The sequence below is a fragment of the Semicossyphus pulcher genome, unplaced genomic scaffold (assembly GCF_022749685.1).
Source record: "Semicossyphus pulcher isolate SPU_LCO1_2020_fin unplaced genomic scaffold, fSemPul1.0.p SCAF_20, whole genome shotgun sequence".
NCBI lineage: Eukaryota > Metazoa > Chordata > Actinopteri > Labriformes > Labridae > Semicossyphus > Semicossyphus pulcher.
In genome coordinates, this window is record NW_027211694.1 from 10,162,336 (window position 1) to 10,179,287 (window position 16,952).

The window sequence follows — 16,952 nt, forward strand, 5'->3', positions numbered from 1 at the left end:
GAGTTAATGATCTATGCATTCATGCACGATCTTGCCTGAGGACACTTCCGCATGTGACTAGCTGTCAAGGATCAAACCCCCAACCTTCCCATTGAGAGATGACGACTCTACCACTGAGCCACAGCTGCCCCGTTTAAATAGCAGAAGGGGCTCTACTAAAGAAAAGGGTGTATACCGTCTTGATCTTAGTATATCTTATAAAAACTGATATCAGAGTACTTGAAAGTAAGAATAACAGTTCTAAGATCTGCAAGACAGTAGATCAAAAATATCAATACAAAACAAGCATGAAAAATTTCCCTTTTATAGAATACATTTTTTTGTAATCATCTTTTAAACCGTTTTTGTATCTAGAGGTGATTCAGAGCTAATACTAAATGGCAATATTTGGATTTTCAGATTTCCGTGAGTCTTTGAAGGCATCGGCAGGAAGTTCGAACTACTTTTGCTGTCCGACAAAAAAAAAACACGAGCTGTCTGGACCACCATGGACGCTGAGCTACTTCCCTCGAGTTGTACACAACTTTTGTTTCTTCTTCACTAAAACTCCCAAACAACAATGTTCGGATACAAAGAACAAGAATGGAGAGGGTGTTGTGCAGGCCTGTACATTTGTTGCTTGCGTGTAGCCGTAAGTTTAGTAAATGCGCTGGGCGACTGAATGTAGTTTGTCTGCTCGGGTTGAAAGCTCTCCAGGTGCCCGTAATCAGGAGGAGGCAATCAAGGTAAGACTACAATTGTATGTTTTGACTACAAGTATAATAAGGCTTTCGACAAAGCCCCGGAAACATGTTTTTATAAAGTTGGAAGTAAGTCTGAATTTCAAACCTGTGTACTCTAAAAGTAATAATATTTAACTCAGGTGTCTTCTCAGTGGAAATATGTGCCAATTTTGTGCCTAACGACACGAAAAAAAACTTGAGCAGTACACGAAAGTGGGTCTTGATTATTAGTAACCTTACAAAAAATGTTAAACATTGTTTCATATTTAATAGAATTAATAACACTTGATGTGTCAGTATTGCATTAATTAATAAAACTATATAAAAAAAAAACTAAAAGTAATAAAATATTTTAATAAAAGAACAGGTATATGCAAGTTTAAATATAGTTCCCTAAATAAGTTAATGATATTAAATTAGCAATGAAATATGTTCGAAATTTACGTCTGTTAACCATATAAATAAAAATAGTTATTATTATTATTATTATAGATTTTTTTGCTAATTTATTTTCCATATTATTTATTATATCAGAATATATAATGTAGACAAAATAGTAAAACTTAGGTACCATTTGAAATAAAAAGTAAAAAAAATATATATATATATTTCCAAAGTGTCGTTTTTGTTTGTTTCAATTTCATTTTAATGTGTTTTTAGTTAATATTTACTTATTTGTCATAGGCTATTTATGGAAGTTTAGCCTGCAGTCAAGGCGACACTTTCTCGGGCGGTCACATGATCAGAGGGTTTTACACCGACGTCACAGCAACAGAGCTGGTGCCGACTAATGATCCTCACCGTCCTGCTGCATTTAAACTCCGCGTCATACCTTTGAAAGACATCTTTCCAACGGCATTTACTGCTGTCTTCAGATTTGCACTTGCTAGTGTCTTAAAGATACCTTTTATAGTTATGTAAACTGTGTTGGAAAGGCGCAGGGGACCGCATAGCAACAAATTATGTTACCCAGCTCGCATTTAAACACAGTATATGGCTAACGTTAATGCAACAAACATGTATCCTAGCTAAAACAACGGGTGGTTTTCTGTTGCGTTGAAGTTTTCAGGTAAGTTGGCTGGAAATTGTAACAGCTGGCATGTTTTGTAGACTTAACTACGCGTGTGGTACTCGACAGTCATTATGTGTTGGCCTTATAGTAACCAATGGAATTAAAATCTGTTATGCTATCACTGTTGCATTTTAATCTGTTTTATGCTACCACCGTTGGACACATTTCACTGGGCTAGTTTTCTGTTAAAATGTGCTAAAAGTTAGCTTGTGTATGGAAAAGTAGCCTGTGTTGTTGCTGCTGTCTTTCCTGTCTGTGTCAATACCTGCTCACACATTTTAAACAGGAAACAGTTGAAGGTGACAAAAGGTGTTTATCATGTGGTTTGGCTGTCACAGGGACTAAACTATTTCATGTTTACACTTGTCATGGTGTCATTTATTTCTCACTCATGGGGACACTTAACAGTTTTTATGAGGGATCTCTCTGTAAGATAAATGGGATATTCTGATAATGATTTTGCACAGGTAGTGTAGATTCTGTGTTTATTTTGAATGATAATTGGTGACATCCTGTCTGATAACTTCATAGAGAGATTAAATGTAATTTCACCACAGACTCAGGGAGAAACTCCTGACTTGTGGCTGTGTTTATTGCTTATATGTCCACATCAGCCACGCTGGCTGGCTACATAGATCTTTGTTTGATTGTTGTCCACAGAGCTCCATTGTTGTCCCAGTGTCTGTGTGTAGTGTGCAGTTAAAGTCCATTCATGAGGCTGAGTGCATCATCAGCACGCCATAGCTTTAATGTATGGAGTTCCCTAGAGAGGGCAAGTGCATTGAGGGGCTTAAGTTGCATAACTGCATTTGTGTGCATACCTGGAATAGTCATACATTTCTCTAAGCATGTAGGATGATCCATCTTTAGCCTAATGTCAGGAAGGGACCACATCTCTTCAATCAATATGGGATAAAGCCAGCCTATAGTGCATTATTTAATAAGTGCAAGAAGGAATCGTTCATGAGTGGATAGTAGTTAGCCAGGGTGTGTACTGCACTGTGATTCTTGTAGATAATAGCAGGCTAAAGAAGGGCTATGATTAGGCTTGCAGGCTATGGCTGTGTAGGTGCCAGCGTCAATTTCCATGTCTACTGGCAAATGTAGGTGTTTCTTATCCTAGCTAAAAAAATAAGATGTATAATTCACTCTGATATAATTCCCTTTTAATCATGCGTTCAGTCCAGGAATGATTGTGAAGACATTAGTCGTACTTAGTGTAGGGTTCGGATCAAAGTTTAACACTGCATCACTTTGTTTGAGGTGGATACTGTCCAAAATCTAGTAGATAAGTAAAGTTTAAAATCGTTAAACGTTAGTCGGATCACGATCAGGCCTCATCATCAAGTCCTTTTTAAAACCTGGAATATCTTGTTTATTATTTATGATTCATGCATGAAAAAACAGGTTATGAGACTGGTTACATACAGTATTACACAAGAGTAAAAACAGAGCTTATTTATCAGTCGTACTTGTTAGGCAACTTATGTCATAATCTTTCCTGTAAACAAGATTTTAAGAGATAAAAAAAACACAGCTGAAAACAATATTGAGGAGTCCTGCTAGGTTAGGTTGAGACATTACATTTAGTGCTCTGTGGTCACTGCTGATAGTAGTGCCATTTGAATAGTGAAGTTGACCATGCCGTGTGTCAGATAATCACCTTTGTGTCTCGCATGCAAACTACTGTCAGCGGTTGAATGTTCTCTGTTATTGTTTCAGTAGAGTTGAGACTCAGTGAAAGGAGTCAGCTTGTGATCTGGTTATCTGCAGCTTCTGTTGCACATTTGAGCAACACGTGACGTGGCTACTTCAGAACAGATTAAAAAAAATGTTTGCATCTACGGACTGTGAAGCAGTTTTTTTAAAAGCTTAAAACCTCTGTGTTTTTGTGTGCTAGGTGTGGTGGTGCGCTAATGGAGAAGCCGTCATCTTCAGACAGAGCAGCACTGGAGGAGAGAAAAGGCCTGGTGGAGGTAAGAAGCCTGTCCATCATCTCACAACTGAGTGGTTACTTTGTCTGGGGATATTTGTTCCTGCGGTTTTAAGCTGTCCAAATGTGGTCGGAATTGCAATCAAGAGCTGGAAATTGGCAGACATTGTGATTACAGACAGAGCAGAAAGAACACAGATAAAACATAATTACAATAACATTGGCTCACTTGTTCTGGTGAGCCAGCATGCAAAACAGCAGGTACAGCTCATCTGAAAGGAATGCAGTTGTTTTCGATGTTATGATTACATCTTTACTCCTCTTACTATGAGATGCCACAATGTCTACTGTATAAATGGTTGATTCACAGTCACTGTTGTTACGTTTCCTCGGGGTTTCCAGTGTGTAAAACTTAAATACAATTGAAACAGACAACTGTTTTAATTTATTATATTATGAAAAGGATTAACAAATGATCACATTTAGTTTTATTTAGGTTTTAAACACAGCATCCAAACTTCTTAAGGAACAGTGTTGTATTCAGCTATCTGTCAAGTTATATTCAGAATCGTGGAGTTTTAAATTGTAGTTCATGGACAGTAGTATTTGTTGTGTTGTGGAAAAGCGGTGACATTTATCTCACCCCAAAGTCACATCACATGGTAGCACATGCAGGTGGGATAGATAATAATTGAATGATGTAAGTTAATGATTAAACCCTTTAAACTTGTTAACCAATTAAATCATGTTAAGATGGTTAGCATTTTTAGCTAAGGTACTTAAAGCTCTTTTCAGTTTGTGTTTATTTTGGCACCCCCTGTGGACAAAGCCTTGCCTCTTATCTCTTTGCTGATTTTGTCCTGTTCATGCTTAAGTGGTGGTTTTTAACAAAAAAATCTCATCCTGCTTTCTTTAACAGTCGTATGCATCACTCACTGTAAATGTTTACCCTGTAAAATGTAAACAAAGGCAGCGTACAGTTAATCACTTCGTCTGACACCTACCCCCCGCCAGCAGTTTCAGGCATTAAAAATAACTATATAGAAATAATTAATGTTGTTGCTGATGGTCTGGTTTGCTTTTGTAGGTCATATAGAGTCATCAGAATTAATTTCAGTCTGTTTCATAACCAGCAATAAAAACTCCTCACAGGAGCTTTAAGTTGATGTGCTAGCTAACTTGATCTGCCTGAATATGACGGTTTATGATTCAACTGTTGAGAGCTGGCATGACATCAAACCTTTGTGGCAGTAGCTCTCAGTGGGTGTGATTAGCCAAGTGAAAGATTCCACCTTGCATTACCAGTGAAGTGGCTGAGGTATGTGAAGTATGTGCTAGAGAGGCGATGGCAGTTAATCTTAGCAAACTCTGGCTTTTAATCCTTCTTTTTGGTACGTGAAGCTCAGACTTTGTCAGACAAATTTAAGGCTGTGGGTGTCAGTGGTGTTCAGGCAGCAATTGTTTATGTAATTCATGAGGAAAAAAGACATAAATACATAGTAATGAGTTGTAATGATACATTTTATTTAAGCACTTGCTAAGCACAGAGCACAAAGGACTTTCCAAAAGGAGGGAAATTCCATTCAATGGTGGAGTACTCTGGATATACAGTTATAGACAATACAGTTGTAATAACAATAGTAAAACAGAGCATAAGAGGAGGTAGTAGTTTAGGTAGTGAAATTAAAAGTATTCCAAAATGTAGGTGCATCTGCAGGTGTTTTTGTATTGTCATATGATTGATAGCTAGATCATCACTGAAAATGGCTTCTGACGATTGATTAAAACCGTTACGTTGTTAAAGGGCAGCGCCGCTTTTTTAGACATCAAAGTATTGCTTCAGGTCTTGGGAGTAAATCAAAGTTATAAGGAGCTTTTTTGTGGCCTCAGAGCGAGCCGTATCAAATCTCATAAATTGCCACAAGTGATGTAACTTGTTTTTGATGTTGACTGTAAACTAGATGTTTTTATATGAAAATAATGTGGGGATGTGAAGTTTGAAAGAAAACCTCTGTAACTAGTTCCTCATCTCTGCTTAAGGCTAGAGACAAAGCTACGTTAGCTGCTACTAGCATGAAACACCCAGTTCTCAGTTTGGACGGTGCCATTGTGAGCTGTTGTGGTTAATGTACATGCAAAGTTTTTATTAGGAAGAAGAATAGAAGAAGTTAAGAGCAGGATTGTTATAGCAAAAGCATTTGTTCAAAGGTCTGTTTGCTATGTGATTTATGGCACTCACTGCACATCCTGTTTCAAAGACCCTTCAGAGCTTTATATTGACTCCATCACTGTGTGTGTGTGCTCCAGGATGTTCGAGTGCTGAGAGGTGCAGAAGGTGGGGAGGTGGATCCTGAGACCCCGAGGAAGAGCAGCTCCACTCGCTCATCCCGCAAAAGCTTCCGCCTGGACTACCGGCTCGAGGTACAACCTCACTTCCCATCATCCTCCTGTCCCCTAAAATAGTCCCCTTTACCCGAAACACACCCATCTTCACATTTGCATAAAGTCCTGCCCTTAACATGCTATCTCTCTAGTTCTCTACCTATTGTGTTAGGTGTATTGACCTGACATTTGAAATTAAGCCTAATATAAATCACTTTTGTCTAATTGTTTTGCTTTGATTGTAGGAAGAAGTGACAAAGTCCTGTCGGGACAAACATGGCCGCTGGACAAACCCCTGGCCCACATGGAGGTTCCCTTCCTACACCACCCTGCTCAGGTTCCTGCTGTTGGATAAAAACCACAGCAATGTACCAACAAGTAAAGAGGTGGGTAAGACATTGTTCAATCAAGTGTACTTTTACATGTATTATCCCTGGAGTCCATATACAGTAAATCTCACCCCTCTAAGAAGGAACATTGCCCTTTGTCGACTCACATACAGTATTTATAGCTTCCAGTGGAAACCTTGCTTAGCTCAGTAGGAGCTTATCAGGCTTCAGAGGCAGCTTTCACAGCAATAGAAAAATGTTTAACCCTCAATAGGACAGATTGCACAGTCTTTAGTTGTTATATAATACCTATATTGTTTGATGATGGAACAGTTGCTTGCAACATGTTTACATCGAGTCTGAGATTAGAAAGAGGGGGGATTATGTTAAAGGATGTGGTTGTTTTTCTTTATTCTGAACCATTCATCCCGGTTTCCTGTGACACCACCCTCTCTGTTCCCATAGGCTCTGGACAGTGAGCTCCCAGTGATGGAGCCCTATTTCATCCAGAACCCGGACCTCTCCGAGTCTGGTCCAGGTCTGAGGGTCACATGGTTGGGTCACGCCACAGTTCTGGTTGAAATGGATGGGCTGAATTTTCTGACGGACCCGATTTTCAGCCAGAGGGCCTCGCCGTTCCAGTTCATGGGGCCCAAAAGGTACCGAGGGCCCCCCTGCACTGTGGAACAAGTTAGTATTTTTGTGTTTATTATTTCCCTTCTTTACATAAACTACCAAAGAACACAACTGACCCAGCCCTTGATGTTTTGGCTGCTGTTAAATTATGTATCCTTCCGCCAACAGCTGCCCAGGATCGATGCTGTGGTCATCAGTCACTCTCATTATGACCATCTGGATGTTGGATCTGTGGCCAGCCTTAATGAACGCTTTGGAGGGGAGCTACGCTGGTATGTGTTGTGGATATGAAGTAAACAATAATGATTTAAGATCGAGATGTTCTTTAATATTCAGTAAATTCAAATGCGTTTGTGTTGACAGGTTCGTGCCCCTGGGTTTGATGGACTGGCTGGTGAAGATGGGCTGTGAGAACGTGATGGAGCTCGACTGGTGGGAGGAGAACTGTGTCCCCGGTCATGATGACATCACATTTGTCTGCACACCCTCTCAGCACTGGAGCAAGCGTACAGCACTTGACGATAACAAGGTATTTACTCTGTTACTACAATTAGAAATATGTACAGTATTGCATAAAAAAGGTAGTTTTATTGAGTTTAAAGCATATTCAGTACGTGCATGTTTAACTTCTTTTCTTGTTTCTCCTCAGTCTTTATGGGGCAGCTGGTCCGTTTTGGGTCCTGACCATCGGTTCTTCTTCGCTGGTGATACAGGCTACTGCTCTTCCTTCCAGGAGATTGGACGGCGCTTTGGACCGTTTGACCTCGCAGCGATCCCCATCGGCGCCTACCTGCCCAGGTTGTGCACATAACGCATATTATCCACTTTATTAGGTACACCTGTACAATTACATGCAATAGATACAACTGTTCTGCCATAAAGTCTACTTGTATGACGCCTAAATGCTTTTGCATTGAGCTCCTTGTTAGTCGTGGTGTTGTACTTGATTCCATTATATTGAGGTACTTCTATTATTCCCCCACAAGAGTGTAAGTAGGGAGGGGAAAATAGCACCTCAATAAAATGTAGTCAAGTACAACAACACCTTCAACCGTGACCTCTAAATAAATAAAACTTTTTGTAAAAGGTTGATTTTATGGCAGATTTTACTGTAATAAGTTGTACCTGAAATGTAGTAATCAAATGCATTATTATTAAATACATACTGTAGTAAATGCTTAGGAGAGCCATTTTGGTGGACATCATATGTAACAATGTTGTTTGGTGTTTCAGGGATATGATGCAGGGGCAGCATGTAGATCCAGAAGAGGCTGTACAGATTCACCAGGACCTCAAAGCCAAACAGTCTGTGGCCATTCACTGGGGGACCTTTGCTCTCGCCTATGAGGTAGGAGAATACAGACACATACAAGGATTAGTTAATATTTCCGTGTTTGAGTTACTTTGGAGGCTGCCGTTTGTATTTCTTTATTTGGAATGATTTATTCAGACAGGTCCATTATGTTGCCCCTCTCATTTTAATCAATGAGTGTGGGCTAGATAATAGAAATACCTCTCTGTATAATGCGCTACAATCTGTCACCTCCAAAGTTAAATCCACATCTCTCTAAAACTGAACATCATAGACTTCATGAAGGTAGGAGTTAGTGCAGAGCTGTTGTATAAAACAGTTTCCAGTTTATTAGAACTAGCTTAACTACACTGAGTGTTTGTGCTCACATTAGTTATGAGAAATTAGTATGGTAGCATTTTACACTACAGCTCAACAATTACATGCTAATTAAGTTATTCCATACAATACCCAGGTAACAGTTGACTGAAATGTATGTAATTTGCTTATAATAAGTAAAAACATTAAAATAAAGCAATTTGACAAAACTAATAATAGCATTGTTATATATTTTGTAAACAATATGGTAACCTTCTAACAGTTTTGACATTAAGTTATAATAAATATGTAATATAGGTTGATGTTTTTATAGACAAGCTATTGTATTACTAGCATATAACTGTCTAAATGTGTCTTTTCATCTAGAAGGAATTTGTGTGTAATAACAGTGAATGAAGGCTAAAAAAAATGCTAAACTACATGTTTGTATTTAAGTTATTTACAGGTGAGGTGATTTTGCTGATCACATTAATGCCTGGTAAGGTAAACAAAGGTGTATAACCAATAAGCATGTAGTTAAGCATATTTGAGGCCCTGATTTGTCGTTATTACACAGAAATTACTATAACTGTTTTCCAGGTAACAAGACACAGCATTGAACATATCATTTGTACAGTATTACCTTGAAACAAAAGGGAATGTCTGTAACATCAGGATGAATGTTAGCATTACAGTAATTAAAGACAGTATTATGTGAATAGTTTCTCATAACATCAACTTATATTACACCTTTATTATTTATGACAACTCTAAGCAGGTTACCATATTACTATATTTAAATGTTTTACTTATTATAAGCCTATTACATGAATATCAGTCAAATATTACCTGAGTATTGTATGGTATAACATAATTATTACTATGTTGTTATTGAGCAGTCGTGTAAAATGCTACTATACTAATTTCCGTAATAACTAATGTGATAGAATTAGTGATGTTTAGCTTAATTTTTCAGGCCACAAACACTCCAGTGTATTAGTAACATTTTAACTACACTCTTATACAACAGCTGTGCAGTAAATCCTACCGTCATGAAGGTTATAATGTTCAGTTTTTTTAGAGAGTGTGATGTGGGTTTAACTTTGTAGGTGACAGTTTGTAGTGCTTTATATAGAGCGGGTCTTTTCTATTATCTAGCCTACACTCACAAAAATGAGGTGGTCAAAATAACAGAAAGACCTGTCAGTATAAATCAGTCCAAATACAGAAATACAAACTGCAGCCTACAAAATAACTTAGTATTATTCTGATAGCCTAAAATGTTGTGAAAACATTAGCCCCTTAAAGTCACAATTTATACACAGTATATTACCTAATCTATTTAAACTGTTCACCATATTCACATGGCTGGGATTTTCCTCTGACACCATTCTCAGGAGGGAAAGCTCAAATGCTGCTTTTTAAAAGAACAATTTCATACTGCTGTGTTCCAGGTTTGCAAATCTGATTAATGAAGGGAATCTTGATAAATCACTGCTTCTCTATTAATTAGCAACTGATTAAGCAATGTAAAGTGAAAATCCAGAGGGACATCTAATGCTAAGCTTAGCTATGCAACCAGTTGTCCGTCCCGATTTCCCTATACTTTGTCTATTCAGTTGCTGATTAATCCAGATGCATAAAAATAATGACATACATTTATATGATGTGCAAACCTGGAATACAGCAGCACAACTTTATAACAGAGCTTTCCACCCTGTGCTTGACATAAGAGGAAAACTGCAACCGTGTGAATCACCCCACAATTACAAAACTGATGTAAAGTGCTCCATCATTATTACTTATATTAAAAAATAGTAGCCTAAAGCCTGTTACTGCTATGAGAGAGAGACACTAAAGCCTGAGTGCTGTACAGGTAAAAAGCTCTGACTCTCTATTATGTTCTGGAAACACAGCACAACAAAGGTGTCATTGTCTGTTAAGCTTCATGACCGTTTCTGCAGCGAACACAGTTTAATGCAGCCTCTGGCCTTGCTGACCAAAGCCAAAACATGCAGCACTGAGCTAAAATAATAAAGAGAAGTCTTTAACACTCACATGTTCTCTGGTCTCTTCATGCAGTACTACCTGGAGCCGCCGGTCCGTCTCAGAGAGGCCCTGGAGCAGAAAGGACTGAAGCCAGAGTCCTTCTTCACTTTGCATCACGGGGAGTCTCACCTTATAGCTTCACAGACAGGAGACGTCTTTGAGTGATCCTGTGCGTCTGCAACAAAGTGCAGAACATTATGGTTTTAATGTAAATCGACTTCAGTGATTTAAGTTTGATATGCAGCACATCCCAACTGAAGAGAGGAACCTTTAAATGTTCCACGATGCTGTTTACATGCTGAATGTTTGCCCTGCCATTGTCTTTTATCAAAACTACCTAAAGGATCTGTGACTCTACAAACATGTACAACAATGTTACACAGATGAGCATGTAATTTTGTAAAAAGATCTGTTCCTTGTGGCTCTTAAAAATAAAGCATAACAGGTAACAGAGGACATTTTTTTATCCTAAAGATTAAACGTTTTCTGCAGCGAAATGTCATCAAAATGTAGTGATAACTTTAAATTTAGTGTCTGTGAATGTAAAAAACGTTTTGCTGTCTGCACACTGCTTCACAATATTAATGTGGGTGTAAAATGTATGGATACAGTGTGGAGTTGAACCACAAACCTTCGGTATGAAGCTGGACAGGAGACTGCCGACGGTGTGGAGCAGCATTATGTTGTGTTGCTGTAATAAAGAAGAAAACAGTTATTTAGACGGTGATTTTTAAAGACTGGTGCTAGCTAAAACCACGTTTTAAAGGTCTTTTTTTTTTTCTAAATGTACTCCAGCCAATTCAAAACTAGAAATCTATATATGTTGTTGTAAATCTCCTTCAATTGTATGCTTTTAAAGTGCAGCTGAAGCTGAGCTGGGTTCAGCTTCATGCTCTGTAAATACTGTAAGCATTGTTCTTGCTGCAAACGTTTGTTTTCTGAAACTACAACACAAACAGTTTTACTCTTTGCTTTTCGGTGTGATCATTTCTTAATTTTACTTCTAAAGTGAAGATGTTTTTGCCTCAGACAGGACGAGATCATTTGAACACCTCTGTGGTAAAATGATTTTGTATTTTTAAAGCCAGAATGTAAACTGTTAACAGAACAATGTTTAGGTTATTTAGTCACCTAGTTATAACTACAAAGCCAAACAGTGCTTACTGTGGTTTACACTTGATACATGTCACTGAATTATCCATTAAATATAAACTTCCATTTCAGACGTGTTTTTCTTATTGTTAACAGCAATTTAGGCTTCCAACCACAGAAAAAAACACTTTATCTTAATGTACCTAGATGTCTGACTGACTTTCACCATTATTTTACTACTCTAATAATACTCTTAATAATGACTTATTTTATGACATGCTATTCCATGACTTCTTTTATGACATGCTATTCCATTACTTATTTTATGACATGCTATTCCATGACTTACTTTATGACATGCTATTCCCTGACTTCTTTTATGACATGCTATTCCATTACTTATTTTATGACATGCTATTCCTTGACTTCTTTTATGACATGCTATTCCTTGACTTCTTTTATGACATGCTATTCCTTGACTTCTTTTATGACATGCTATTCCATGACTTATATTATGACATGCTATTCCATGACTTATTTTATGACATGCTATTCCCTGACTTCTTTTATGACATGCTATTCCATTACTTATTTTATGACATGCCATTCCATGACTTCTTTTATGACATGCTATAATATGACTTCTTTTAAGACATGCTATTCCATGACTTCTTTTATGACATGCTATTCCTTGACTTCTTTTATGACATGCTATTCCCTGACTTCTTTTATGACATGCTATTCCATTACTTTTTTTATGACATGCTATACTATGACTTCTTTTATGACATGCCATTCCATGACATCTTTTATGACGTGCTATTCCATGACTTCTTTTATGACATGCTATTCCGTGACATGCTATTCTCTGACTTATTTTATGACATGCTATTCCATGACTTATTTTATGACATGCTATTCCTTGACTTCTTTTATGACATGCTATTCCATGACTTCTTTTATGACATGCTATTCCCTGACTTTTTTTATGACATGCTATAATATGACTTCTTTTATGACATGCTATTCCATGACTTCTTTTATGACATGCTGTTCCATTACTTATTTTATGACATGCTATTCCATGACTTATTTTATGACATGCTATTCCATGACATGCTATCTCTTGACTTCTTTTATGACATGCTATTCCCTGACTTCTTTTATGACATGCTATTCCATTACTTATTTTATGACATGCTATTCCCTGACTTCTTTTATGACATGCTATTCCATGACATGCTATTCCTTGACTTCTTTTATGACATGCTATTCCATTACTTATTTTATGACATGCCATTCCATGACTTCTTTTATGACATGCCATTCCCTGACTTCTTTTATGACATGCTATAATATGACTTCTTTTAAGACATGCTATTCCATGACTTCTTTTAAGACATGCTATTCCTTGACTTCTTTTATGACATGCTATTCCCTGACTTACTTTATGACATGCTATTCCATTACTTTTTTTATGACATGCTATTCCATTACTTATTTTATGACATGCCATTCCGTGACATGCTATTCTCTGACTTCTTTTATGACATGCTATTCCATTACTTATTTTATGACATGCTATTCCGTGACATGCTATTCCCTGACTTCTTTTATGATATGCTATTCCATTACTTATTTTATGACATGCTATTCCATGACTTATTTTATGACATGCTATTCCTTGACTTATTTTATGACATGCTATTCCATTACTTATTTTATGACATGCTATTCCATGACTTCTTTTAAAACATGCTATTCCCTGACTTATTTTATGACATGCTATTCCTTGACTTCTTTTATGACATGCTATTCCATTACTTATTTTATGACATGCTATTCCCTGACTTATTTTATGACATGCTATTCCATTAGTTATTTTATGACATGCTATTCCCTGACTTATTTTATGACATGCTATTCCCTGACTTATTTTATGACATGCTATTCCCTGACTTATTTTATGACATGCCATTCCATGACTTCTTTTATGACATGCTATTCCTTGACTTCTTTTAAGACATGCTATTCCATGACATCTTTTATGACGTGCTATTCCATGACATCTTTTATGACATGCTATTCCCTGACTTCTTTTATGACATGCTATTCCCTGACTTATTTTATGACATGCTATTCCATTACTTATTTTATGACATGCTATTCCATGACATGCTATTCTCTGACTTCTTTTATGACATGCTATTCCATTAGTTATTTTATGAAATGCTATTCCATGACTTCTTTTAAGACATGCTATTCCCTGACTTATTTTATGACATGCTATTCAATGACATGCTATTCCTTGACTTCTTTTATGACATGCTATTCCATTACTTATTTTATGACATGCTATACTATGACTTCTTTTATGACATGCTATTCCCTGACTTATTTTATGACATGCTATTCCATTACTTATTTTATGACATGCTATTCCATTACTTATTTTATGACATGCTATTCCCTGACTTATTTTATGACATGCTATTCCATTACTTATTTTATGACATGCTATTCCATTACTTATTTTATGACATGCTATTCCATGACATGCTATTCTCTGACTTCTTTTATGACATGCTATTCCATTAGTTATTTTATGACATGCTATACTATGACTTCTTTTATGACATGCCATTCCATGACTTCTTTTATGACGTGCTATTCCATGACTTATGTTATGACATGCTATTCCATTACTTATTTTATGAAATGCTATTCCATGACATGCTATTCCTTGACTTACTTTATGACATGCTATTCCCTGACTTCTTTTATGACATGCTATTCCATTACTTATTTTATGACATGCTATTCCATGACTTCTTTTAAAACATGCTATTCCCTGACTTATTTTATGACATGCTATTCCTTGACTTCTTTTATGACATGCTATTCCATTACTTATTTTATGACATGCTATACTATGACTTCTTTTATGACATGCTATTCCCTGACTTATTTTATGACATGCTATTCCATTAGTTATTTTATGACATGCTATTCCCTGACTTATTTTATGACATGCTATTCCCTGACTTATTTTATGACATGCTATTCCCTGACTTATCTTATGACATGCCATTCCATGACTTCTTTTATGACATGCTATTCCTTGACTTCTTTTAAGACATGCTATTCCATGACATCTTTTATGACGTGCTATTCCATGACATCTTTTATGACATGCTATTCCCTGACTTCTTTTATGACATGCTATTCCCTGACTTATTTTATGACATGCTATTCCATTACTTATTTTATGACATGCTATTCCATGACATGCTATTCTCTGACTTCTTTTATGACATGCTATTCCATTAGTTATTTTATGAAATGCTATTCCATGACTTCTTTTAAGACATGCTATTCCCTGACTTATTTTATGACATGCTATTCAATGACATGCTATTCCTTGACTTCTTTTATGACATGCTATTCCATTACTTATTTTATGACATGCTATACTATGACTTCTTTTATGACATGCTATTCCCTGACTTATTTTATGACATGCTATTCCATTACTTATTTTATGACATGCTATTCCATTACTTATTTTATGACATGCTATTCCCTGACTTATTTTATGACATGCTATTCCATTACTTATTTTATGACATGCTATTCCATTACTTATTTTATGACATGCTATTCCATGACATGCTATTCTCTGACTTCTTTTATGACATGCTATTCCATTAGTTATTTTATGACATGCTATACTATGACTTCTTTTATGACATGCCATTCCATGACTTCTTTTATGACGTGCTATTCCATGACTTATGTTATGACATGCTATTCCATTACTTATTTTATGAAATGCTATTCCATGACATGCTATTCCTTGACTTACTTTATGACATGCTATTCCCTGACTTCTTTTATGACATGCTATTCCATTACTTATTTTATGCCATGCTATTCCCTGACTTCTTTTATGACATGCTATTCCATTAATTATTTTATGACATGCTATTCCATGACATGCTATTCCCTGACTTATTTTATGACATGCTATTCCATGACATGCTATACTATGACTTCTTTTATGACATGCTATTCCATGACTTCTTTTATGACATGCTATACTATGACTTCTTTTATGCCATGCTATTCCCTGACTTCTTTTATGACATGCTATTCCATGACTTCTTTTATGACATGCTATTCCTTGACTTCTTTTATGATATGCTATACTATGACTTCTTTTATGACATGCTTTTCCCTGACTTCTTTTATGACATGCTATAATATGACTTATTTTAAGACATGCTATTCCCTGACTTCTTTTATGACATGCTATTCCTTGACTTCTTTTATGACATGCTATTCCCTGACTTACTTTATGACATGCTATTCCATTACTTTTTTTATGACATGCTATACTATGACTTCTTTTATGACATGCCATTCCATGACTTCTTTTATGACGTGCTATTCCATGACTTATGTTATGACATGCTATTCCATTACTTATTTTATGAAATGCTATTCCATAACATGCTATTCCTTGACTTACTTTATGACATGCTATTCCCTGACTTCTTTTATGACATGCTATTCCATTACTTATTTTATGCCATGCTATTCCCTGACTTCTTTTATGACATGCTATTCCATTACTTATTTTATGACATGCTATTCCATGACATGCTATTCCCTGACTTATTTTATGACATGCTATTCCATGACATGCTATACTATGACTTCTTTTATGACATGCTATTCCATGACTTCTTTTATGACATGCTATACTATGACTTCTTTTATGACATGCTTTTCCCTGACTTCTTTTATGACATGCTATTCCATGACTTCTTTTATGACATGCTATTCCTTGACTTCTTTTATGATATGCTATACTATGACTTCTTTTATGACATGCTTTTCCCTGACTTCTTTTATGACATGCTATAATATGACTTATTTTAAGACATGCTATTCCCTGACTTCTTTTATGACATGCTATTCCTTGACTTCTTTTATGACATGCTATTCCCTGACTTACTTTATGACATGCTATTCCATTACTTTTTTTATGACATGCTATACTATGACTTCTTTTATGACATGCCATTCCATGACTTCTTTTATGACGTGCTATTCCATGACTTAT

The 16,952-nt window shown here is 36.3% G+C and overlaps 1 protein-coding gene across 2 annotated transcripts; it reads left to right on the forward strand.

Moving 5' to 3' along the window:
* Positions 1-485: 485 nt before the first annotated feature.
* On the forward strand, positions 486-11,955 carry napepld (N-acyl phosphatidylethanolamine phospholipase D). Of its 2 annotated transcripts, none has more exons than XM_069671096.1 (10): positions 486-725; positions 3,695-3,770; positions 6,035-6,148; positions 6,355-6,495; positions 6,904-7,128; positions 7,243-7,346; positions 7,438-7,603; positions 7,724-7,872; positions 8,308-8,422; positions 10,766-11,955. In XM_069671096.1, the coding sequence occupies exons 1-10, from the start codon at positions 583-585 to the stop codon at positions 10,895-10,897; spliced, it is 1,365 nt and encodes a 454-aa protein (XP_069527197.1). In that variant the 5' UTR covers positions 486-582; the 3' UTR covers positions 10,898-11,955. The 2 variants fall into 2 exon arrangements, with proteins under 2 accessions (XP_069527197.1, XP_069527198.1); XM_069671097.1 differs by lacking the exon at positions 486-725 and adding an exon at positions 1,536-1,791.
* Positions 11,956-16,952: the final 4,997 nt, after the last annotated feature.

What these genes read in the sequence shown, in the direction of transcription:
- napepld (XM_069671096.1), top strand. Translation starts at nt 583, where the DNA reads ATGGAGAGGGTGTTGTGCAGGCCTGTACATTTGTTGCTTGCGTGTAGC. An exon ending in TTTGGAGGGGAGCTACGCTG is followed by an intron (nt 7,347 to 7,437) that starts GTATGTGTTGTG and finishes TTGTGTTGACAG; the next exon opens with GTTCGTGCCCCTGGGTTTGA. An exon ending in CAGCACTTGACGATAACAAG is followed by an intron (nt 7,604 to 7,723) that starts GTATTTACTCTG and finishes GTTTCTCCTCAG; the next exon opens with TCTTTATGGGGCAGCTGGTC.